The sequence below is a fragment of the Cupressus sempervirens genome, chromosome 2 (assembly GCF_028749045.1).
Source record: "Cupressus sempervirens isolate cs-2001-9-10 chromosome 2, ASM2874904v1, whole genome shotgun sequence".
In the NCBI taxonomy this organism is placed as follows: domain Eukaryota; kingdom Viridiplantae; phylum Streptophyta; class Pinopsida; order Cupressales; family Cupressaceae; genus Cupressus; species Cupressus sempervirens.
This window is the reverse complement of record NC_143119.1, coordinates 458,462,407-458,487,903: the sequence shown is the minus strand read 5'-3', so window position 1 is coordinate 458,487,903 and position 25,497 is coordinate 458,462,407. Positions and strand designations below refer to the sequence as shown.

The following is a 25,497-nucleotide window of genomic DNA, read 5'->3' as shown; positions in this document are numbered from 1 at the left end:
AAATTGTGTATGAGGTTTTCATCTGCTATGTCACCATTTTTGAGTATTGCAAGATAATTGAATGGTGATGGTAAAATTTCACTCACCCCAGTTCAGCAGCTCTGGAAGTGCAGGAGAAGTCAATTGTTCTCGAGTGTAATGTCCCTTTTCTAGGCAACAGGAGATTAGCGCCAGGTTGGTCTATCACCTGTGTTCCCCTAGGCTAGCAACATGGTTAGGGGACTCACTTGGAGGTTCACAAAGTGTTGCAGGGACTGTGAATTGTTTTGAGCATTTCCACACTGGTTCCTACGTTCTAGGGTGATCTATTTTTGAGGGAGAACTCACAATTGACAGGAGGATCACTTGGGAAACCACAGACTAGTGCAGGGACCTTTGGAAGGGTTTCCGGTATCTTGAGCGAGGTTCCTCATTTTTAGGGTGAGTTCCACATTTTAGGAGGAATTACCAGTTAGCCTGCAGAGGTTCAGATAGCAGCAATGATGACAAAACTTCAGATGGAATTTGGTTTTCAGCTCCAGATTGCGATTTATTAATTATAAGGGAATATACATATTTCCTAAGTTAAGGAATTAAATAATTGATATTATAAAGTAATAATATAATTACTTAATAATAGAATAACTATAATAATGGGCCCATTTTCCTAGAAAAACATATATATATTTTAATAAAATGAGGACAAATTAAAATATAAAGTAATATAAAGGTGATTTTATAGTCAATTTTTAATAAAGCAACAAAGTTATTTTATTAATAAAATGGGAGATGAAACCCTAATTCGAAATTAGGGTTAGGGCTGAGAAGCAAAGTGAATAAAAGAAACTATTGTTCTCATTTGTGGCATCCAAGGTGTTTTTTTGTTCATCTCAGATTGAAGCAAGGCTCTGTTGGGCAGAGTTGCAGTAGAATAGCCCTTCAAAATCAAAATATCATAGAAGGAGACAGCTTGGAAGTTCATCTATAGACTTGGGAGATTGATTGATTAATTAGATTATAGAGCAATTGTCGATCAAAATTGGTAAAGGATTGCAGATTGTGGATGAGGGAAGCAGAGATTTGTTGCAGATTAAGAGAGAACATACAATAATCAACATAAAATTCTTACCCATCTGAGCCATACTCTTCAGGCAGAGCTGACACCCTTTGGGATAGAGATTTTCAGACCTGGTGTGAGTTAGTGGCTGCATAACACAGATTGGGTTGCATGGATAGGGTTGTAGGTTGTTTTTCATTGATTTATCAGCCATTTATACTCCTATGGCAACTGAACCACTGCAGCAACAACTGGCACCAGCTAGGGTCTGGTATCTATGGCAGATTGTCTATTCATCATGCACAGATTTGTGAGTTTCAGAAGTTAAAAGGTTAATTTCAATGACAACATTAGATCATCAACAATATTTCTATTCAATATTCTACCTGTACCAGATTGGGAGGTGATTTGGCATGACTGGGTACTGTAGCTAAATATTTTCAGTAATTGGGCCTTTTCAAGGTTTACCAACAATTCTATCTCGCCAGTTATACCTGGTACAATTTTGTGTGGAATATTTGGCAAATAAGATTTAAATTCGCTTCAGATTTCTGTTGTTGTTGGTAAAGTTTATTGCAGACTGATAATTAATTATGAAGTCCATTCTATTTATCATTTGTATTGCGTCTATATGGAAGATACATTTTTTTTGGAAAAAACGCAAAAAGCCCCAAAAAATCAGGATATTGAAAAACCAAAAAAAAAACCATCATTCGCTGCGAAATACTTGTTTGAGAAGTAAAATTTCAGATTTTTCAAGGGAAACCTACATGAGATCTTTTGGTGTATCAGAGCAGGGATTCTGCCAGCCTGCAGGATTTGGTATTCACTTCTATGCATATGGGGAGATCTGAAATATACATATACATATACTATGTTTGCAAGAGAACACATACTTTGTTAGATTTGGGTACAAAACCACTAACAAATATGGGTGATCAACCTGATGGTACTAGATAGGTTTAGCAGGGGGATCCCAAACATTAGTTGATGAGTACACTAATAAATATACAACTTCAGATAACACATGCCTTAGACAGACTACAAGATACATTGGATAAAATGTAGTTGGGTCAACATAGAGGCCGACATGGTAGGGGTAGTAGATTAGTTTTAGTTGTTAGCAGCCGCAGGAGTAGCAATTCCTATTATTGGATGATAGTACACCTGGTTCCCCTAGACAAGCACAAACACACACACATGCAATAGACAGACCATTATTGCCACACATCCCTCCTAGAGAGGAGTATGCACAAACAGACCCATTGGAGGGAGTGGGTTTTTAGGAGGCCATATTAGCAGCCATAGTTGAGTGGAGGGCTCTTCCCCCGGATGTAAGAGAGACATTTATGTTGCTTCAATATTGTGCTGAGCTTACGGATAGCATGAGATTCAGGGGAGTCAGGGATCCTAGGGAGTGGCAGGAACAATGACCTCAAGTGAGCTATTGCCAAGCTCACTTTGGCCTGATTCGATGACAGTGGGGGCATTAGTGCACGAGCTTTGATGCACAAGTTGGATATCTATTTATCACTTAATCCTATGCTGAAGGGAGGCGATTAAATTTGCAGTTTTATTCTTAGAAGGGGTTGCATATGACTAGTGGCACCATGGTCTGACAAGTTGTGATGCTTTTTATAGAGAGGCTGTAGGAGAGACTTAAGGGATTGGTACAGGCTTTTAAGCCAAGTACTCTCAATGAGGCCATTGAGACTACACTTGGACTGTCATGTCCCCAAATTTGAATGTAATAATTAAATTAAATTAATTAATTAACTATTCCCAAAATTTAAATAATATAATAAAAGGACCTTTAATTAGTTACTTTAATTAATTAATATGGACCCAAGTTATTATCTGTATTTGTGGTTTTGATTGATTTAATATATCTTGGACTTATTTTTATTTTAGTTTCCATTGGTAAGTTTTGTCGTCGGCTATCTTTGTACACCCTCAGAAAGGTTTTCCTTGATGGGTATTTAAGCACGGCTTTTATGTAGTTGTAGGGATGCATTCTAATTATTTATTTTGTACTGCGAATTCTCATTGCGAATAGAAGATACCAAAGTCTATCAAGAATCGCCTCAAAAGGTTGAAATTTTGAGAAATGTTCACACAACGCTCAACAAGTTCCTTTATTGGAAAAAGATGATGGTGTGGCTCCTCCTCCTTGCTTTAAATCGGAGACCAACCCTAAATCATTCAACAAGGTCTTGAATATATTAATTAATGCAATATACACATATTGGATGTAATATGAGTATTGATACCTTTAATGTAAGCGATGGTTTTGTATGCAAGTTCCTTGAACACATTACCGTAAGTCGAATATAATTACTAAGAATATTCTGTAGTCATCAGTAATATTCTTGAGAATATTCTGTAGTCATTGGTAATATTCTTGAGACCCAACAAGAGGAATGAAGGAATACGAAATTTAAGGCATCGTGAGTGTGAGACACTTGATGATATTCAGTAGTTGAAAATCGTGGCCTGTGGCAATGAATAATTTGTAGTCCCATCCCTTTCCAATGAAGCCTTCAGTCTCAGACATTGATGAGAGAAGGCGGTGAAAGTCCATAACAGAAACTCAATGCAAACTCGCAAGAGAATCAACGTCACTAGTAGGAATGCTAGAAACCCAATAGATGGCTATAGGAAAGGAAATAAGGCATGCAAGCCATGAAGTTTGTTTTTGAAGATAGAGAAGCTTGCTTGTAATAATGAAGTTTTAGAGATATACGAAGGTCAGCAGACCTAGATGCAAAGACCATCATTCATCCATTGGGAAGAACACAAAAGGTCCTACGGCTTTTATTTCCTTTTATCACGCGTCTAATTGGTGATTTATGTTTGTTGCAGGATTGGAGACAAATATTGAGGTGATTGATTTAATGGAATTAGACATCTCGCGATTTTTACAATGTTAAAAGCTTCTGCTCCAAATGACCATTTGTAGGGAAAGATGGAGGCGCTAACAATTAAGAATATTATGGAAGTGTTGAAGAACAATATCTTGCAAATGAAGGATGATATACGAGCAAGTTTCAAGTTTTCGCAAATTGACTGCGTGTCCTTTACCCGAAGGTTGCTGTGTAATTTATATCCAGGATTGAATGAGTGGGTGGTATTTCCAATTATGTGTTTACAAACCATGTTATAAAGTTCATGCCTAAGCATAACTTAGCATAGATTTGACAATTAGTTATTTGTTATAAAAGGGTGTGATGCTTGGAAAAGCAACTGACACCCTTCTTTCTCTAGAAATATGTAATGAAAATCAAATGAAGGACACACAATTCATATTACTCCCAAATTTTTGTGCATATTGAATGCATTTGATATATTATATTCTTTCATTGGCAAAGGAATGGATTTTTGAACAAAGCTCGTGGATCTAGATTGTTGAGTACTATTTTTCTATGCTATTTTGGAATCTAATTGCATTGGATGGATCAATCGTAAAGAGTGTCTTCATTTGCAATTTTAATTCTGACATAACCAATAAGCGTATTTATTTTACTTATTTGCATAAAAGTTATAGAGTTTAAATTATTATTAAGTTGTGTCCTTTATAAATATTTTTATTAATTTCTATAAATATTTTAATGTTTGGATAAGTGGATTGGATCATTATTGCATTTTAAACTTGATAAACATAGATATTGTGAAACATTTAATTGTTTCCGTATCTATGTCTAGTTTGTCTCGATATCAGAGGAGTTAAAATGCATTCTAGACTAGTTTAAATTTGGGTTCATATAATTGATCCATGGTGTCTGGATTATTAATCTGTTTATAGTTTAAGTACATTGAACTCTATAAAGTTGTACGTTTGAACTTATAATATTGACTTTGTTTGCCCATTTAATTAAGCACTAGTCTTTAGATTACTCTTGATTCATAATCCATATGTTGGCAATTGTTTCATTTCTTTCCTTTGAAGAATTAATATATTCATTTGTTGCATTAATCCATACTTATTCTTATTTTTAAAAAACATTCATATATTCATTTATTATTCCCAGTTCATAATTCACGAGTTTAAAAGTTTTCTACAATTCTTGCCATTTGGGAAACTTTCGTTGCATTCGCATTCTAACCAATCTGCTTCAAGTATCTTGGACTTTAGTGATTTGTTCAGAATTAGGTGCACCCGCCTTGGCCTTGTAGAGCTAGAAGCGCAGGGAACTTGGATTACATTATTCAGTTCCGTCAAGTTGGCCATAACTGGTTGGATATCCTAGCATGGAGTTGGCAAGACTCATAGGATTCCAATCTGCGGTTTTGGGAACCAACAATACCAACCATCGATCACAATCTATTTAGTGGTTAAATTCTATCATGAATAGTAAGGGCATAATATATCTCCGGCTGAATGAACACAACATTATCTTCATGCCGCAAGCTTGGCTCATTATCACAGTTCATGATTGGTGTTGTTTTGGAGGCTACCATTCTCAAAGTATTGATTGATGCTTGTATAGCCAAGGTTCAACGTTGCCCTCACAAACTTCTTCAAGCACTTTGAAACCTATTATATATTCAGTATTCACTGTTAAGGCTGGGATGCATATCGTTCTTCCATTGCACACTTCCATACTTTTGCATCGTGTTGGTTCATTCACTCTTCTATTGCTATAGCTATTACCCTTGGCTTTCAGTATCAAATCACATACTGATTTGTGTTCCTTTTTGCCTATAACCTTGAATCATTTATATAGTCATTTGCTATATAATCATACAAGTTCATGATATTTCATAGCCTTTTCATATTTATTTCTGAAATATAATTCATCCCCATCTATGAGATCACACGTATATGGTCAACATCTGCTGTCAAATTTATGCCTGCTTGATTCTGTGTATGCCAATAGTAATCTCCTTGTGCAATGTCTCAGAATCATTACTGGATGTGATAATAAAAGAGGTTTCTGTGCATATATGTTCGTATCAAACACTCATCCCAACCCGCTGACTTGGATCTCTGCCAACATCATCAAAGGTCACCTGATTGACATAACTTCTTGCTTTGACATTGATATGAGTGAAAAGGCTTGTGATTTTTGTACACTTCTAAAACACCTGGAATTGCTGCAGAATTGTGTGATTTGTCCTGCTTTAATTAAACTATCACCATCATCAACTTTCTCTCATATACGAGTCAAACTTCAAGATTCTTGATAACAGCTATCTCTGATATCACTGTTGTTTGAAGAAAACATGCAATATTTCTCTCATTGTATATGCATATCCTCCTTTAATGAGTTTCACCACTTCATCATTGCAGACACATTCTATATCATTGGAACCTGTATTTGTTGACTCTGCCTTTGAAAATAATTTAGTACCTTCATCTGAACAGTATTCAGCGTTTACATTAAAATTATCTGAACAGCTTCATATCTTCAGATGAGTTTCTTCACTTGTCTGAGCTTTATCAAGCAACTTCTGTAAGGCTCTTCTTTCTTTCAAGAAAGCCCTTTAGAGACATTGTATCCAACCTGCAGCTGCCTGATTGAAAACTTCCAGTTCTGAAAATTGCTACAAATGTTATTGCCAACTTCCTTCAATTGCTTGTGCATTTAGAATCACTAATTATAAACTTTTATTTGTATTCTAACTTATGATATGGATGAGAAAATTCAGCAGTCTCAATAACAACCTTTTCAAAAATGGAGGCTTGAATTTTGCAAAATTTGGGCTCCATCAGGGTTCACATTATTGCCAATGGATGAAATAAACATAAAAAATAAAAACTGAAACATATTTGAAGGGCAAAACTTATATTAATTAATTTTCATATATTCTTTGAATGAATTAAGCATCCCTATCACACTAAACAAAGCATAGAAGGTGTGGATCAGGAAAATTAAGGAGTTAGAAATAAAACATGACTAAGCCAACCACAAAAGCCCTAAAAACCATCTTAGTAAACTTGTAATCACAACCAATAAGGCTATTTTGAAATACAATGCATAAACAAAGTATTCAAATCAAAATGCCAAAAATTCCTTCAATGGCGCAAAAAAATCATTTAGATAGTGATAAAGGACAAAATGGAAAGAACATGACAAAATAAGAGGTATCTAAGATTCCTGCGGAGGATGGTGGGACTTTATGGAAGATCAAAAGGTGCAAAAGCGAAGAATTACTAAGCTGTATTTGATGTAAATTATCTATGAACTTGCAAGGACCATGGCTATAAATCGTTAATTTCTTTTCACTTTCCTTCAGAAATCTTCTTTGTAGTGTGGAGCATTGATGGATGGATTTTCTAATGTTATAATTAAATGGTTGTTTTTACCTACTGTTATAGTGATTTTGAAAGAATTCTGGGACAGTTGAAGAAATAAGGAGGATTTCTTCTTCAAACTATGATGATTCTATTCCACTAGTTCTTTGGTAGCAATAAATAATAATATTATAGCTATTACGTGTTCCTAAAATTTACATTCCATGGTTTCAGACTAAGTGACAGTGGATTCGACATGTAAGCTTCTAAGTAGAAATCTTTTTGTTTCCTTATTTATATTTTATTTTCTTATCGTCCTTTTATTTTTATAGGGTGAGATTTTAAATTGATGGGAAGATTTTGGAGCTCTTTTCTGTACCCCTATATTTTTTTGTAAATCATCTTCATCTAGGATTTCAGCCATATTTCTCATTCCTTGCAGGAAGGAACAGTTAGCTGTGTGTGGACTTGATGGGTCGGTGTATAGCAGCATTGACAAGGTATTCTTAAAGTCCTTTTATGTAAGAAAATGTTTGACTCCACATTAAATCATAATTCTGCTCAGTTGATTTAGTAGTTACTCACTAACTTCTTCAAATCCCTGGGGGGAATTTTATGGTTGATGATATTATCTAAGAAATAAGAAAATAATAAATTTGAAGATTCAAGGCTTGGTATAAAATATTGATTTTTTCTAGCAAGTTAAAGAGCCTAAGTTATAGCAGCATTTGCAGGGTGCTGCATCTGACGGCAAGAGGAATGAGCTGCTCTAGGCTGACTCCTATATAAGCTGAGTGGCATAATGATCACAAGGGACTCATCTTTAATATAATAAGAAAATAACAAAACATTTTGCATAGAAAGATAGGACAAGAATGATGATGATGCATATGATAGAATACATATAAAGGCAGATATATATGGAAGATCTAGCAGTATAATACTATAAAGCATTAAATGATGATGAAATATATAGAAAATAATTGGCATACTATTATGTTGTGTTGACGAGTATAAAATGAACTGGTAATTTTTTTCTGGACTCTTATCTTACAGCATCTTACCATATATAAATGCACGACACTGACTGTTCTTATATTGTAACTACCTGGCTATCAATATAACATAAAATAAGCTTGGACTTGAAACTCTGGTCTGTGTACCCATTTTCCTTGCCATCATTCATGTAGAACCTGATGGAGCCTGGATAAATTGTAGTCTCCACTCAAAACATTTTATCCAATCATTCATAGGAATGTTGTGATATTCTTGAACAAGATACATGAAGACCTTGTGAGCTATTTACAAAGAGGTTATGGTCAAAGAGGTTATGGTCCTTGTCGTGATATGGTTGTTGTCATGGTGATAGCCAAATGGATAGGAAAATGTGAACAGATTTTATGTACATTGCATGAAGATTCAATTGGAACTTCACAACAACATACATAGTATAGAAGATTTATATAAAGTACAAGTGTCTCAAGTTAGACCTGTATGCAAAAGCGCATTTCAGTGTATATTATTGTGAGAAGTAAACAGAAATACACTAGGTATGGAAGATTATGAAGTCACTTTCAGTTTAATGGCCCTACAGCAGATTGATAATGGATGTATTTATCAGATTAGTAGCCATATTTAATGATTTACCTCTATGTTCCCCCGAGTTTCCGGGACGGGGACGGCAGGAGACAGCGGGACGGCGGGGGATGGCAAATGGGGACGGCAAAAGTGACATTTTTAAAAGTTTTTTTAATTTTTTGTGTTAAAAAATTGGGGACGGATGCAAGTCCCCAATGAAGTTTCTGTGACGGGGATGTCCCCGTCCCCAAAACGTTGGTTTTTTTCGGGGGGACGCGTCCCCAGGGAACATAGATCTACCTCCATGTCTTAGAGAGGCTTTCCAAATTTTCTGCTCCAATGTAGTCACATGTAGATGCATCTTTGCAATCAGAATTTTAAAGAGGCAACAAATAGAGTGCCACTTACAAGCTTGAAAATTTTGATGTGAGTTACAAATGTAAACAACAATTCATCCTTGCACAAAAATGATTGAGTGTAAGGTAAAAGGAGCATGTTGCTACAATACTTCTGAATAAGAACAACCAAATGGAGAGATGGATTGCATCGAGGGTAGAGGCTAGCACGCTGTTGTCCTGCATTTTGTCACCACAAAATGTTGGTAACAACACAAAACTTTTTCAAGCTAGTTTCGCATTTCTCTAAGCTTGAATTTGATATTCAATTGCTTAATGTTGATCAATTGATCCATATCGATTCGAATATCAAATTGTTTTACTGAAGGCCTTCGTCAAGTCTTTTTGTTTTGTTTTCTGTCGAGCCTTTGCTTGATTTTTGAAGCCTTTACAGTCCGTGTTAAATCTACAGCCTAGAAATCCATAAAGATAACCAGCAATAAAAGAAGACAAAACTGAAACAAGGAACACCAAAAATATCTTGGGAAAACCCTTCTAGAATGAAGGGAAAAACCTAGCCACACAACACAAGAAATTCTTTATTGAAAATGAAATGTTCAAGTGTACAATGCCTATTGCTTAATGCGATATATATAACAATAGAAGAGACACTTCATATTATAACCAAAGGTCTCTTGAGTTTCTCATACTCCTATAATTAATTATGACTCTTCGAATATTCATGCCTCAATGCATGTGAATGACACGTCATTTATATTTATTATTACAAATTAAACTTAAGTGTCATTTTCAGCTGAAGATGACAATAACGGTAATAACGTCTAGATTTCGAGAGATAAATATCTCTATCGCAGCTACAAACTTTAACACTCCCTCTTAACAAGAGAGAGATCTTTAGCTGAATAGTCACACAAAGCTGCAACCAAAAATGTCAATGATAAATTCTGATCATACGAATTCAAAAACACAATTCATGGAGTTACTCAACATGAAAACTTGTAATAATGAGTCATATTCATGGAATCACTCAATATGAAAACTTGTAACAATAAGTCATATTCATGGAATCGCTCAACATAAAAACCTGTAACAATGAGTCATATTCATGGAATCACTCAACATGAAAAGATTTATAAGACTGACAGCTAAGCCTTTTATTCACAGACTCTCTCAACGTGAACTGTCATGGAATCTCTCAACATGACATCCAACTCCCATCACGGAATCTCTCAATGTGATGACATCATGGACTTTGTCAACATGATGTTCACTATCGCATAGTGAAAGAGTTATCATAGCTGATCTTACAATCTCATTTATTCACACACAAATAAAATAGACAATAACAAACTAAGACTTGATTCCATTTAAGTCTCAAATTTCATAAATACCACAAGCATCACAAGCATCTATGAGAGTGATGGGGATTCCATAAGTACTCCCTCTTAATTATGAAGCTTCCTTTTGAAGCTAAAATCTCTCTCAAGCACAACATCTCCCTCTGGAGCTATATTTCTTATCTTGTTACATCTTGCAAGTAACCAAGAGAGATTAATAAAATCATTTTATCATAAAAAAAAAATATACATTATGACAACATAAAATGGCAGGATACTATGCCACTGCTCAATATTCCAACTTTGCATGCTCATGTAATTATCCCATGTGCAGACTAAAACACAACTCAATACTATAAATTCTCAAACAGCTCTGCCCATGAAATATATCTGTCTTCCTGAAGGTATATCAAATGAACACATCCAATATATAAGGATGAAAACTACAGGAATTTGATCAACCAGCATGAATATCATAATTCTCTAGCCAAAGAATACATTAGCAAAAGAAGAATGATGTTATATTTTCATTTTGACATTCACTTTTTGAAAATATAACATTTTACTCACTTTTTGTTATGTTTTTAAGTTACTTTATCTTTTAATTTATAACTTAAAGTGACTATAGTGCACTTTATGTTATAATTTTAAGTTGAGTTACTTTTTAATTTTTCACTTAAAGTGACTATAGAACTATATAGTTACATTTTAAATTTTTGATTTTAAAATCAAATACTTATCTAAATGTCACTTTAAAATAATGTTTATGTGTTATATTGAATAACATAATGCATAAATGTTATTTTTGACCCATATTGATGACATTTTTATAAATTTAAATGAAATACATGACTTAAAAGCCTCAAAGTGGACTTTTAATGTGCAATTGCATGTAAGAACTATTAAAAGTGGAAATTTTTCATGTTATTACATATAAAAACTCACTTTTGAGAATTTTTTCATGTAAGGACTTTTAAAAGTGGACCTTTTTGATGCAATGACACAAAAAGTAGAGGTTTTGTGCTTAAGCATCAAAAAGGTGAGACATGTTTTAAAACATGTAAGTGGCCTCAAAAGGTCCGATTTTGCCTATCAGCATGTTTTAAAACATGCAATGCATTCTAAAAAGTGCGATTTTGCATAAAGACACATTTTAAAACATGTAATAGACCTCAAAAGGTCTGATTTTACATGAAGACATGTTTTAAAATATACAATGGCCATGAAAATGTCCAATTTTGAGAAGAAAATGTGTTCTTGCTCTCCAAGAATTTGATTTTGGCCATAACTCAAGATTTTCTCTATGGATTTGAATGAAATCTCTTGCATTCAGTGTGTTTTTTCTTGGTGATCATTTTGCCTCCATAAAAAATGAGTTTAGTGAGCTGAAAAACGTTTTTGGATCTCAAAATCTAGGGCACGTTTTTGCAAAAAATTCCACATATCTTCAATCTTTGAAAACGTTTTTGCTTGGAGACAAGTCGTTTTGGCCTTATTAGTGGATTGCATTGCATTGTGATCAATATTTTGGTGTTTAAATACCAAATCTATTTACTTGCAAACCTTGAAGAAACACGTTTTTTCCAAAAACATTTCAAGAGCATGAAATTTTAAAAACATTGGAAGTTGGAGAGGGTTTAGGGCACATTTTGGCATCTTGCAACTTAATCTCCTTGTTTGCTGCTCTCTATCATTCGAATTTGCAAGATTGGAAAAGGTCTCACCATTTTTGAAGAATTTTTCAAACAAGGAGCATCTTTTTCCTTCATAGTTGGCACTTATTCTTCATGTAAGTGGACTTCTTCTTTCTTGCAATTTAATTCATGCTTATCTTTGCTAATTTTATGCATAAAATCGTTAGATGATTGCCATTTGTAAGAATCTTTTCCTTAGAAAGTGCATTTTCCCTTTAAATATGAAGTTTTCTTTCATTTTCATGTTTTTGGTTATTCCCTAAGTCCCAATTTCGAATTCGAACTTTTGAGTGCATTGCATCTTGGCATGTTTTGAGTTGTTTTCAAAGGTACGTTTTTTCTTTAGTTTTGGTTTTGTGTGCTTGTTTGCTAGTTTTCTCTATTTGGAGAAGTTACAATTTTTTTTCCAAAAACTTGTTTTCATGTGAAAGCATCGTCATCTTTCACCTTCCATTCCATTTCCATGTCATTACATCTCACATCTCATCCGACAAATGTGATTACATGTTTTCCATCTCATTCGTCATTCGCACATGCATGTAATCCCATTTTTCATTTCCATTTTCACCCATCTCACTTTTCGCTTCCTTTCGCACGATACGATTACATGAAATGTCTTACATGTAATTGCATCCATAAGGTCTGATTTTGATCAAAAGTCACATTTTGAAAAGACAAAAATATGTCATTTTTGCTTCCCGTGTACTTTGACTTCTCATTTTCTCCAAAAGTGACTATAAAACTCATTATCTCACCTCCATTTTTCATTTCCATCTCCTCATACGCATTCGCGCTTACATGAGTACATACATATTTTCTGTCTCATTCCATGCTTTACATCTTAGCCTTCATCCGCATATACACGTAAAGTGTATCTTTCATTCGCACTTGAATCTCATTTCACCCTCCACCTTACGTTACATGTTGCATTTACATGTACGCATGTTTCATACAATAAAGCTTTGAAAACGTTAAGTCACTTTTCAAATCAACAACTTTCACTTTGCACGCATTCCCATGCATTTCACCTTCGCACATTTTCATTCCTTTCCATTTCATTCCATTTTCCATTTTCACACTTTCATATCATTTTATTCCACATTCCGTTCATTTCATTTCAGTTTCCATTCCATTGCATATGTATATGCCTTCTCTTTGAAAGTCACTCCTTTTTCGAATCTTCATTGTTGCTCCAGAATTCACATGCATGGAGATTCTTTCTGATGATGTATTTATGTTTTGGGATTTTTGTGTTGCAGTACAAGCACAAGATATGGCCTCGCCATCCAAATCCAAGGGCAAAATGAAATATCAATATGATAAGGAATTGGCTCATGCATCTCCTTCAGTTACATCTGTCTTGGACAATGTGCTGGACACGAAGATTGGTCATGTAGACGTGGCTGATTTTCTACAAAGAGTTGAAGCTCCAGCTACTCATGAAATGAAGGGCATTAGAAGAAGCAACATCTACTTGGTGTCTACGTTTCCCATGGCGGCAATGGAATCTTTTTCTGGTCTTTCTACCAAAGGAGATCGTCTTCAAGTACCTATTTGGGATTACTATGACCAAATCACTTTGGCTAATAGTAAATTCCATTACAAAAGAGTTCAAGATGCCTTCTTTGGACATTACAGGTGTTTGTTCGACAAGTAGTTGTCTATCAAAAGAGTATCTGATGCAGCATGGGAGAAGGTGGACCAGTACGGCTGCATTTTTTTTTAGTTTCCCACTTTCACATACTTGAGAGTTGGATATTTCAAGGGAGAGCCGTATACCTTACCTAGGTATGCTACAAATCAAATCATTCTAATGGAATTAGCAAGACGACAACTCATGGACATGCAAAGTGATCAACATGCTTCACATAGGCCCGGATTTGCATTACTTGAGCTAAACTTTTGTCTATTGGCAATTATTCAATTGTTTCTGTGCCTAAAGCAAAGAATATGGAAGTAGAATTGCAGTTGATTATATTAAAGAAGTTATTTGATTTTGATTATTGAGAGACGAACTCTCAGATAAAAAGAGCCTACACTCATGTTCATCGCATTGATGATATTTGGATTGATATGAGAACAGAGCTTGACATCATGAAGATGGATTACTGCAGGTTAACACTGCAAGAAATAATTGTTCTTAACATGTTGAAAATCCTTCCAGATTTTCAAGTTGAAGATGATGGCGACATCCTCGATCCAGAATTCCATCAAGACGATTTTGATAAGAAGTGCCCTTTACCTATTCAATGGCAACAAAAGGAAGGTACATCTATCATGGACAGGTTTCAATCTCTCCTAGTAAACAGTAACAAATGGTTGAAAAGTAAAGGTCTTAAAAGAATAAATCCTAAGATGGGCTTGAATTGTGGAAGTTTTGGTCCTCTCGGCAAGAAATCACAATTGGAGATTACAGGGAAAGATGGTGCCTCATCTTCAAATGTCAAGAGTGCTCTCAAATTCAAATTGAATGGTAGAAAAGGAACTAAATCATATCAAGTTCCTGAGCCAATTCAAGAAACAGTAGCAAAATCAAAAGAAGAATTGGAAACAGAATCTGACAAAGAAGTTTCTGATGAAGAAGGGGAAATCATGATCACATCTCCTCCAAAGCCTGCACGAGCCTGCACATCTTCTCTACATGAAGAGCCCTTTTTGCAAGAGGTTGATGATGATGTAGATTCATTCTCTATTGTTTTCACTCATTCCATTCCAGCCTTGGAGGTTAACACTATGGCTCTTCCTATTTCATCTACTGCTCCTGGTGTTCCTGCACATGAACAATATGATCACTTAGCAAATGTGTTTGAAGATTTTCCGACTCTTACCAGTGGTCAAGTTTCCTAACTTGATACATCTTTGACAGTATTTGAACTCTTCATGACGAAGTTTTCTCAACATGTTCCTATGCCATCAGTGGTACAGACTGAACCATGCTCAATCACTATAGATATACAGTTTGGATCAATGCCAATGGTCTCCACTGTGCCTACTTCTACAGATGAAAGTTTCAGCTTGCCTGCATGGTTGAGTAGAATAACAACAAAGAGAAGGAAGGTGGTTGTTCCTCCTAACAATCTTCTAGTGAAGAAGACTAAATCCAAATCTTTGAAAGATAAGATTGTTTCTAGAATTTTAGTTGATTCTGATAAAACCAAATTTGTTGAGATAGCTGAACCTTTGGTAGATAAACCTATTGAAGAACTTACTCATTTTGGCTACAAGTTTACTAAAGTTGAAGTTGGAAAGCAATCTCGTTTGGGTTATTTGCAAGATACTCAAGATGCATTGACAAATGTATCGAAAAACAATCATGAACTTTGGGAAAAGAAGAATCAGTTAAAACAAGAGATTTCTCGTTTAAATGAGGTTATCCAAAAACAATCTTGTCAGAGTGTTGTAATATCTCAAACATCCACAGAGAAAAGGTTAATTGAAGCTACCAAGTCTTGGATACAAGAAATCATTTCGGAAGGAGTTCAAGCCATTATAGAGACATATGTAGTTCTTAGACGTGTCAAAGAGATGAATGAAATGGAACAAAATTTGATTTCTTCTTTGACCCTGGAAGCAGATAACCTGAAAGAAATCCTTGATGATTGGGATGAAATGATAAAATTTGGTCTGGATGCTATGGTCTCGTGTGTTATTCTTCCATCACGTGAGATGTTCTTTAGATTTCAAGGGCTTATTGGTTATAAGGAAGAGACGTTAAGGAAGTTGATTACAAAGTTACAGGTGGCCCTAGGAGATTGTCAAGTAATTGAGACAAGTGTTACTTGTGATTTGGAACAAATGAAACGTCGTGTTACTGATGATTTTGGTAATCTTTTGGTAGTAGAGAGAGTGACTTCCAAATATACAATCAGGATCAATGCTGATGTAGATTCTGAAGATTTTGGTTCACACACAATGAACAAGTTTGTTTTGTACAAATCCTTGACAAAACAATTGTTAGATACTACAATAGAAAATTCCAAAGTTGTGGTGTTAGCATATGAGAATGCAGTAAGAATTGAAGCCATATCAAAGACTATGGAGATCGCCGATCTTCCCACAATGCTTGACATCATTGTCAAATTCAAGGCATTGAGAAACAATCTATAAGATCATTGTTTAGCTTTTATTTCATGTTAATAGTTGTTTAGAATGCATTACATTAAAGATTGTAATTACATGTAATGCGAATTACATGTATGTAAAAGGATGTAATGTGAGTTGCATGTAACCTTTTATTTTTCTATAGTTAGACTTGGTCAAAGTTGGTTGAGTTGCTCCCACTTTTTTCTCCACCTTTTTCTCAACTTCTTTGCCTATATAAAGGAGTGCCCCCTCATTGTAAAATCATCATTATCTTTATGCAAGAGAGCTCTGGAGAAATTGTGCTAGCAGAACTTTGTTTGTGTGAGCACTATTTTGTGAGAAAGTGAATACAAAGGAGCATTTGAGACTTAACTTTGATTAGGTGAGATTGTTATTTGTGTGAATTGTAAGCTTTGTTTATAATTCATTCAAGTTATCTTTGATTCGTACTATCTTTTGTTATTGGTATTGTATCCCGTGAATTAATAGAAAAGAGTTAAGAAACAATTGAAGCCAGAGCTTTGACCAGGAACAATTGTGAAGATCTATAGCTAGAAGCTTTGTCTGTAGCTTGTATTTTCATCTTAATTCGCAAAATAGTTAGATTGTTCTTACTTTTAGGAGTTTTTGTGCCCTAATTGTAAAGTTTTTTCCATATAGAAGTACAATTGGACTTAGAGCCAAATTGATACATTTTAACTAGCCTTGGAGTTAGTAAAAGTTTATCGGTATCACTATTTCCAGCTCTTGATAGAAGTGTAGTTAAAGATTCATCTTGCCCATTACTCGCTCCACAAGTAAGTGGATCCTTTCTTGAAAGTTAAGAAGAAAGGATATTAGTAACACCCTATTTACGAAATCTCTCGACTTCTTGCTTACCTTGAGTTGATCCAAGGAACGGTGAGAAGGGGGAGCCTTCCCTTTAAGGTAGGAGAGACCCTGTCTCACATGTTGTAGCTGGTCATCCTATTTTGCGACTGAATTTTTACTCAAAATTTGTCAGTTGCAAAATATACACCCAACACAAGCTACTAATACATTTATTGAAAAATAGAAATTTGATGGCAAGCATCAAACTAAGAGACTTAAATACAACCAAACTGTAGATATCAAAGAAAGATTGTAACATCAATAGGTATTAGAAGTTGCAGATGTTTTATTAAGGAATTGACAGAGTCAAATAAGTAGACTACTCATAACATTCAACATTCCCTATGAAGAATACATGTATTCATCAGGAAGGCAACGATGAATTTCCAGACATTATATTAATAAAGGCAAGCTATAGAATATGCAACTATTGATTACCTTTTGATGGAATTGCAGACATAAATAATGCTTGATCTGAGAACCATATATTTTGGTAGAGGTTTGGAGACATCGGTATGATACTGATGGGAGATTTAAGGAGCAAGAAGATTTCAGCGTTAATGGAGTTTTAATTGAACCGAGAACAAATGCTCAACATTTACATAGGTCTATTCCAGTATAAAGTGATTGGGACAGAAGTCAGCCTGAAGATAAAGCTGCTGGAGACAAGTACTTGCAACAATTTGTTGATACACTATGTGATTCCCAAAATCATTCGAAGGCCCTGGTTGAAATCATATATTGACATTCATAAAAGAATTTGAAGTCACGTGATTTTTGCACCTTGGATTCATTTCGAAAATCGTTCTTCATCTGGAAGTAGCCGTGAGAAGCCTTTGTCTTCTTAGATTGCATTTAATGGTTTTATTTTAATAGATACTTTTCTTTTTGCAGGATTAATGATGAAACACGGAAAAGAAGAGAGCTTGTGTGCCAGGAGCCAACACCCGAGTTCGAAAACATGTGCTTGAGAGGAGGGCACGAAATTTTTTCTGACGCTGGTTCAAAATACCTGCTCCAAGTCACAACCAAGGCAGCTTTAAGATCAGGAATCTATGTTTAAACTAGAGATTTTGATTGGTAGAAGGAAGTTGTTCGATGGATGAAGAATTGCACAGGAGGTATTCACGGGAATGAAGGAAATCACATCAAATATTTTAAGCCATGGGAGAGATATAACTGCCAGCTAAAGTTGGAATCATATTACAAATTAATTAAAACATATTAAGTTTTTAACATTGGTTAGTTTTAATTATCAAGAGGTGCAAGGTTTGGTTGAATAACTGATGACTTATCATTCTCTATAAATATATGATGTGAAATCAAACTGGGGAGACGATTCATATTCATTTTTAAATTTTTACGTATACTATATGCACTTGATATATTTTATTTTCTCAATGGTAAATAAATGTTTTGAACTAAGTCTGTGGATTTTGGATTGCCGAGCAAATTTATATGTGATTCTGGAATTGAAGCACAATAGATAGATCATCTGTAAGGAGTGCCTTTATTGCGATTTTATTTCTGGCATAATTATTTATTTTAAATTTTTGAGTTTTAAATTATTATTAAGTTGTGTCCTTTATAAATGTTTTTTATTAATTTCTATAAATATTTTAAATTCAGATAAGTGGACTGGGTCATTATTGCATTTTAAATTTGATAAACATAAATATTATGAAATATTTAATTATTTTTCGTATTTATGTCTAGTTTGTCTCCGCAAGAGTTAAAGTACATCCTAGACTAGTTTAAAATTGCATTCATATACTTGATCCATCGTGTCTGAATTATTAAAATTGTTTTTAGTTTAAAATATATTGAACTTTATAAAGTTGTACGTTTCAACTAATAAAAAAGACTCTAATTGCCCATTCAATTAAGCATTGGTCTTTTACTCTTGATTCATAATCCATATGCTGGCAACTGTTTCATTTCTTTCTATTGAGAAATTATTATATTCATTTGTTGTATTCATTCTTTATTTAAAACATTATCACATTTATTTATTAATTCATAATTTTCAAGTTGTTCTATAATTCTTGCCGTTAGGAAAACTTCCAATACATTCACGTTCTAATCAATTTGCTATAAGGATCTTGGATCTAAGTGTTGTTGTCCAAGATTAGGTACAACCGCCTCGGTTTTGTAGAGCCGGAAGCATAGGGGATTTTGATCGCGTCGTTCAATCCCATCAAGTTGGCCTTAACCAGTTCGATATTCTAGCATCGAGCAGGCAAAGCTCGTAAGATTTCAATTTGCGGCTTTGGGAACAAACAAAACCATTGCTACCTAATTGAAGTTTCAAATAACTGCAAACTGTTTCCATAGAATGACATGGAAGCATTAGCAGTAGCATAGTATAAAAGTTTGATAGATGACGATTTTAGTTTTAGCTTGGTATTGCTCATTTGGATAGGTTAGACACGCATTTGAAAAATTCTAAGTTGCTAGTATGGCTATGGGCACAGGTACGACAATTTTTGGAGGGGGTTTGGGTACGTCTGGGTGCACCCGTACAAAAAAATGAATTTTTTAAAATATATATGTATGCATGTATACAGCCTGAAAAGTAGAAAGAAAAATTAAATTTAGAATACAAGATACCAATATGTTAAACAAAACTTAGAATCACCATAAATATTGCACTGGCATATTTATAATGATTTACTATAAGTCTAGTTTCATATCAATTTGTCAAAACTTGAATGTTATGATAGATATATTGAATTCATTGTGCACTGGTTCAACTGTTAAAATAATACAATTAGTAATCGGTCATCAAGAAAATCAAGATCAGTGGAACCACATGCAGCCATAGTGTCATAGCTAGAAGCACATTGGCTATTTGAACGCATAGAGGTAAAGATTGGGTGGCGACTGTAAAATCCAATCAGTTTGCTCAGGATCTACATCTCGCAACTTTGTGCCCCCTTCTTTGTATTGCTTTAGTTAATAAGTAAGAAGGCGCATGTTGGAATGCACATAAACCAATCCTTCTGCCTTGCTGCCAATCAGTTATGTTTGACTAAGTGGATAAAGGAGTATGTACTCCAATTTCAGTCAGCTGAAGAACTAGCAACCTATTGAAAATTTGTTACAGTGTTAGAGAGTTAAAATTATAAAATCTACTTTAAATTTGTGATTAACAGTGTTAGAGAGTTGCAATAAAAATTAAGAAACTTTCTTGTGATAAAAGTTTGATTGCAAGAGTTTGGAGGTGTGGTGATGCATAGCTATTAAGGTACTGTTACTAAAATTTTGCGCATGTGTAAAATTTAAGTAGTGAAGATGAAAGTCCATAAAGTTGTTCATTTCATACAAGAATGTCCTTGTTTCATTGATTAAAAAAAATAGATACAATTGATGTTTGCAAATGATGAAATGAGATATAGTGCTGAAAATGTCTCTCACACATTTGACTGTGAGAGTAACCCCAAGACTGCTGCTACGAGTTCCTACTTTCTGAAAGTAAATAACATGATAGAATTAAAAGAGAAAGGAAAGGTTTATGGGCACCAGTCATTGTCTGTAATGACTGGTCATGTTGTGTCTACTCGTTCCTACTTGATTGCTGCTCCGTATCACATTCCGTCCAAGCTTCCAAATCCTACATAATGAGAGAGAAAATGTTAGATCCAATTGATCTAAGCAATGCTAGTATCTCACCTTTCCATCACTTTCATATTCCTAAGATGCTATGCATTTTCATGAAATAAGAACGCATGCCAATAGTAAAGGAAGCAAACAAACATATCAAAACTTTTTATTGCTAATGTGTTTGTTCACTGTGCAGCGTTCCTGTTTCTAATAGATACGCGGATATAACAATAGGCTCCCACAAAGGGTTTTTGAGCTCAATGTACTCTTTAGAAACATGACAAACATGAAGCTGTTCAATTTCAAGCCTCAACATATATACAACACAAAAGATAGCATTCAGAAGTAACAAAGAAATTGTCGTTGGTAGATTCTATATTCTGTAGTTGATTGGGTTATGCTGTCGGAGATTTTGTGTTTTGTAGCCAATGGACCCCTTCTAGAAGGTTCGGTGGAAAGTATTTATACACCGTCTGCGTGCATTGTAAATCATCTTATCTTTATGCTCTGTATGTAATGTTCTGGCATATGTGAATAATAATCTATGGAGTTTGCTATTCATGTTCCTATTGTCTGTATGCATTGCTCTAATTTACCCGTTCGGTAAACATTTGATGCCGTTGCTAGGGAACGAACCCGGGTCACCCGCGTGACAGGCGGGAATACTCACGGTAAACATTTGCCGTTGTTGCCTGATGGACCTGGAAAGGCAGGAGAATGAAGAGTGATGCCGAATCAGCTGAATAAAAACAAGAACAAGTTAAAGGACAAAGACGAAATTCGCACAGCTTAGGGTAATTTAATTTTGGCACAACAGGCCTACCGCCGAAGGAGATTTCAGAAGATTGCCGAGGGAAACGGAAGCGTCGAGGAATTGTTGGAGGAGACTTGCTAGCGGCGGAATTGGTGGAAGAAGCAAGAGAAGAATTTTTGAACTTGTATTCGCCGAGGGAAGAGAATCCAGACGGAAGGGAATTGACTCGCATGGCTCGGAGTGCCAAGGGAGCACGAGCGTGGAGTGAACTCTTTGTCTAGGATACACTTCCACAGGGGACAGCTTCAAAAGATCCTTCTTCACCAAGGTTCGTAGCTGTTGAGACCGTCGGTGTGGGAGAGCAGATCGCCGGTGTGGGAGAGCAGACCGCCGGTGTGGGAGAACACATCGCCAGTGTGGGAGTGCAGATAGCCGGTATGGGAGTGTAGATCGCCAGTGTCGGAGTCTAGACTGTTGGTGTGGGAGCAAACACCGCCACTGTTGTAGGATCGAACGCTTGTTTACAAAACCCAGTTGTGATGGTAGGACCAAAAGAAAAGCTACCAAAGTTCGATGGCGATGGTACCGATCCCATCCGACACTGTAAGACGTGTGAAACGATCTGGAGGGAAAATGGCATAACTGATGCAGACGAATGGATGAGGCAATTTTTGGCAACCCTATGGGGTGTGGCAATTGATTGGTTTACTAGTACAGATCCACAAAAGCTAAATAGTTGGGATAACATTAAAAAGGAGTTTCTCGCAGAATTTCAACTGTTGTGTGATGATAATGAAATTGTAGCAGAGATCTTCAATACTAAGTAGGGAAAGAATGAAACTGTTTGCGTCTACGCCAGGAAATTATAGAGATTTGATAAATAAAATGAAAAATAAACCAGCATACGGTCTTCAGAAAAGATGGTTCGTGGAAGGTCTATGCCCAAAATTGTAGAAGAAAATGAAAATTGTGCCACCATCGTCATACACGGAAGCATACAACAGAGCACTGAACCTGGAAAGCGAGCAGAGGACAAAAAAGAAGAAGAATAGTTCCTCCGACTCAGATGAGGACGAGTCCTCGGGAGAGGATAGCAGTGATGATGAAAACAATAGCAAGAAGGTCCGCGCCCTACAAAAGGATATGATCCGCATGATGAAGGAGTTTAAAAACATGCAGAAGGAGACAAAGGGAAGTGAGCTGTGGTGTACGGAGTGTAAGACGGACGGTCATACTAAAGGGTCCTGTCCAAAGAACCAATTTTGCAACATCTGTCAGATCATGGGACATTCGACAAAGGAATGCCCCTTCAACACAAAAACCAGAGGATCTCAGTAGGTCTTTATGATGCAGGAGGCTCCCCGGTTAGGCAGTAGCGGAAACACCAATAATGCTGGTGCCACGTCAGGAGAATTCAGGAATAATAGACGTGGGCAGAACAACAATAATAATGCATACAATAACAATAACAATACCAGCAAAAGCCGAATCTAGTATGATGTGAACAGACGGCCAATCGTACAATGTTGAGCATGTAATTTGTGGGGGCACTTTGCCTGGGAGTGTCCAATGGCAAATACACCCAAACTATTATGCAGATGGTGTGGACCCAACGATCATGAAGATGCCAAGTGTCCAAAATTTGGAGTAAAATGGATCACTGTCGGGACGGATGAAGAAGAGGTTCTGACAATTATGCGAAGGCAAGCAAAACAGTACCCAGACCCGACGGAAGAAAAGAGGAAATTTGGAGAAGCAAGGGCGGAGATTGAAAAGGCATCGTAGGCGGAAACATCTCAGTTGAAGGACACCATCGGCACTTCGGCCAAGAACTCCGTGGAAAAAAACATCGTATGACAAATTTTGCAAACAGAGATACTTGTCAAGATAAATGATTTGTTTCTTATGATGCCCCAACTCCGATCCGCTCTCACAAATATCGCACCAGTTCCTAGGATACCAGGAGAACAAGGTAGAGGGAAGGACATTGCTATAGGTGGAGAAGACCAAATGTTGCTAGCCCTCACATCTGGCCGGCATCCGGCGGTCGTTGAGATGGGGATCCTCGGACATGTTCTCATAGACACAATAGTCGATGGAGGGTCTGGCGTAAATGTCTTGCTAGAGGAGACCTGGAAAAAGTTGGGACAGCCAACGTTGTGGCCCCTTTCATTTCAATTGCTCACGGTGGACCAACACGGCATTAAACCTCTGGGCGTCCTGATGGCTTAGCCGGTGACGATTAGCACACAACCGTTCCTGCTGGACTTCGTCGTGATTCCGTTGAAGAGAAGAGGATAGGATGCCATCTTGGGCTGTGGATGGCTTATTCAAGCCAGAGTCAGACACGACTGGAAGAAGAACACCTTGTCACTCGAAAGTAAAGGCCGACGATTTGTCATTGATTCGCACACCCAAATGATTGGGGAAGAGGCCCTGTCTTTAGATTTCGAAGAAGAGGAGGATGAAGGCAGAAAACGTATGGAACCAGATCAGGAGGGAGTCCTGCCATTGGAAGGAGGCTCAACAGATGACGATCTAGACTCAGTGAATGGTCTCTTGCACTGGTAGATGGAGGACTACGAACTGTTTCACAGCTGCAATGTACTGACAATTGAGGAAGGTCCAAGGGAGGATGAATTTCCAAAGGAGTTCATTGAGGTAGAGGGGGATGCACCGTTGGATGTTACACCCGCTCATACATTCAGTAAGGGGAGACAATTAAGTATAATGAAGCCACACTGCAAACAATAGATTTGGGGGATGAGGTAGAGCCGAGGAACATACTAGTGGGAGATAATTGGGATCTAGTACTCAAAGCGGCAGCATTCAAGATATTCTTGGAATACAAAGATGTCTTCGCATGGACATACAAGGACCTGAAGGGAGTACCATCGGAGTTATGTCTGCACCGCATCTTGTTGATCGAAGGAGCAGTACCTGTATGGAAGCGACCCTACAGGATGAACAAGAACTACTCGACACGGGTTACAGAGGAAATCAACAGGATGCTGGAGGCCGAAATTATTTTCAATGTACAGACAAGTGAATGGATGTCACCTATTGTTATCTCACTGAAGAAAGACACCACCTGGATCCGAATATGTGTAGATTTCCGATGCTTTAATGCAGTCACGATTAAGGATCCCTTCTTGATTCCATTCACAGACAACATCCTGGAGGAGGTTACCGGACATGAAATTTACTCCTTTATGGACAGGTTCTTCGGATACAATCAGATCTCTATAGCGGAGGAGGACAAATTGAAGACAACGTTTGTTGTTGAAGATGGAGTCTATGCATACAACCGGATGCCATTCGGCTTGTGCAACGCGCCTGCCACCTTCCAGTGGATTATACTGAACATCTTTGACAAGATGTCCATGGGAAACTTCAAAGCGTTCCTCAACGATTGGTCTGTATTCAGCACTAGCGTTGAACCCCAAGAAGTGTAGATTCATGGTTCCACAGGGAAGACTGCTCAGACACATTGTTTGTAAGGAAGGATTGAAGATCGACCCGGACAAAGTGAGGGTCATCCTGGAAATGTAGCCATCTACTAATGTGACGGAGGTAAAGTCTTTCCTCGGGCATATAGGCTATTACAAAAGGTTTATCAAAATTTTTGCCAAGGTGTCATACCCGCTAGACAGGTTAACTTGCAAAGGAGAATCATTCAGATGGGACAAAGAGCAGGATGAGGCATTTGAAGGGCTGAAGGTATGACTAGCTACGACACCCATCTTGGCATATTAGGATTGGAATAAGGAGTTTCACATTCATGTCGACGCCTCCAACTATGCAATCGGAGCAACCTTGTCATAGATAGGTAGCCACGGGTTGGATCACCCCATATACTTTGCCAGCCAACTGTTATCACAAGCGGAGTAGAACTACAGTACGATCGAACGGCAAGCATTGGAAATGGTCTATGCCATGCAGAAATTCTGT

The 25,497-nt window shown here is 36.5% G+C and overlaps 1 protein-coding gene across 5 annotated transcripts in view; it reads left to right on the top strand.

Moving 5' to 3' along the window:
• The window catches only part of LOC149573029 (uncharacterized), a 390,937-nt gene that overhangs the window by 54,618 nt on the left and 310,822 nt on the right, over positions 1-25,497 (top strand). For all 5 annotated transcript variants that reach the window (XR_016360008.1, XM_089814177.1, XM_089814175.1 and 2 more), the window contains one exon: positions 7,714-7,771. Coding sequence is in view for 4 of the 5 variants with exons in the window: in XM_089814177.1 (XP_089670303.1) it covers positions 7,714-7,771 (58 nt within the window). In the remaining variant the exon portion in view is untranslated. The remainder of the gene's footprint in view (positions 1-7,713; positions 7,772-25,497) is intronic.